The sequence below is a fragment of the Amphimedon queenslandica genome, unplaced genomic scaffold, assembly GCF_000090795.2.
Source record: "Amphimedon queenslandica unplaced genomic scaffold, v1.1 AMPQUscaffold_1973_Cont26022, whole genome shotgun sequence".
NCBI classification, from domain to species: domain Eukaryota; kingdom Metazoa; phylum Porifera; class Demospongiae; order Haplosclerida; family Niphatidae; genus Amphimedon; species Amphimedon queenslandica.
Window position 1 is genome coordinate 1 of NW_003557689.1, and position 1,239 is coordinate 1,239.

Sequence of the window (1,239 nt, forward strand, 5' to 3'; positions counted from 1 at the left end):
GGAGAAATAACAAGCCTTAGCAACCACCCGCCCACGCTCCTTTACGTGAGTGGGTGTGGTCACGGCAAACAAAATGGCGGCTTACACATGGGACAAAGTTAAGAGCTTTCTAACCAGTGGCGTATCCAAGGTAGGGCATGGTAGGGCATTTGCCCTACCAACTGCTGCTGAATCAAAATAAATGTTAATATTGCCTTCTAATTTAGTGTAGTTACAAATTTCAGATTTCTCCAATCTTGATCAAGGCCCGAGGACACAATAAATAAAGAAAACACTCAGAAGAGAAGAACAAAACCAGCCGAGTCTGCATCTGGTCGATATCATCATGAAAACACACCCAGTTACTTATTTAATTTTATTATTATTATTATTATTATTATTATTATTATAAAGATTAATTAACTAGATGTTATGTATTTCCATGTGAAAAAGCATGGCGAAAAGGCAAAGTTCATTACAAGATTTTTTCAGTAAAAAGAGACTAGTAGAGGTGCAAGAGAGTGAATCAAACATTGACATAAACGATGGTTCTTTTTCATTGGACTCAGAGGGCTGTGACCCTGATCTATCTTTGGTTAGTTTAATATAGTTACATGAGCTGATTTGCAGCTGATTCTTTTGTATTTTATATAGCCTAATCCACTACCTAGTACCAGCACATCCATCAGTATAATATCATCATCTCTAACAGACACCACCAGCCAAACTATGACATCTTCATCTTCAGTTGGCTCTGATGTACTGGCCTCTGTCAAGACTACTCCTGGATCATCTCACTCTGCCTTACCAAGTGATATTTCTCAGAGTTCTTTGCAAGGTCCTGTTCAACCAAAGAGCTTTAAGTTTCCTGCATCAGTATTCGGGTCAGTTCATCGCTCATTTAACGGTAATTGGTTTGAGAAATATCCCTGGCTTGAGTATTCAATTCTACAAGATGCTGCCTTCTGTTTCCCTTGCCGATTTTTTGCCGTACCTGACAAAGGTAGAGCAGAAAACACTTTCACTAGGCTCGGATACAGGGATTGGAAGCATGCTACAGGCAGATGTGGAGTTTTGGAAAAGCACAATACCAGTCACTCACATCATGAAGCAACTATATCATGGCAAGATTTTAAGTTAAACATTGAAAAAGGTACAGGAATTTCAAATGTCCTAGACTCTGCCAGATCTGCAAGAATCAAAGAAAATCGTCACTATATCAAAACAGTTGCTGATATCCTTTTGCTTTGTGCCAGGCAA

General features: G+C 39.1%; 1 protein-coding gene across 1 annotated transcript; it reads left to right on the top strand.

The window, feature by feature from the left end:
• Positions 1–433: 433 nt before the first annotated feature.
• LOC109593334 (zinc finger MYM-type protein 5-like) lies at positions 434–1,132 on the top strand (the record flags this gene model as incomplete). The annotated part of the gene is made up of 2 exons (XM_020008456.1): positions 434–574; positions 634–1,132. Coding segments are annotated over exons 1-2 (640 nt in total), but the record flags the coding sequence as incomplete, so codon positions are not given.
• Between the last annotated feature and the right edge of the window lie 107 nt (positions 1,133–1,239).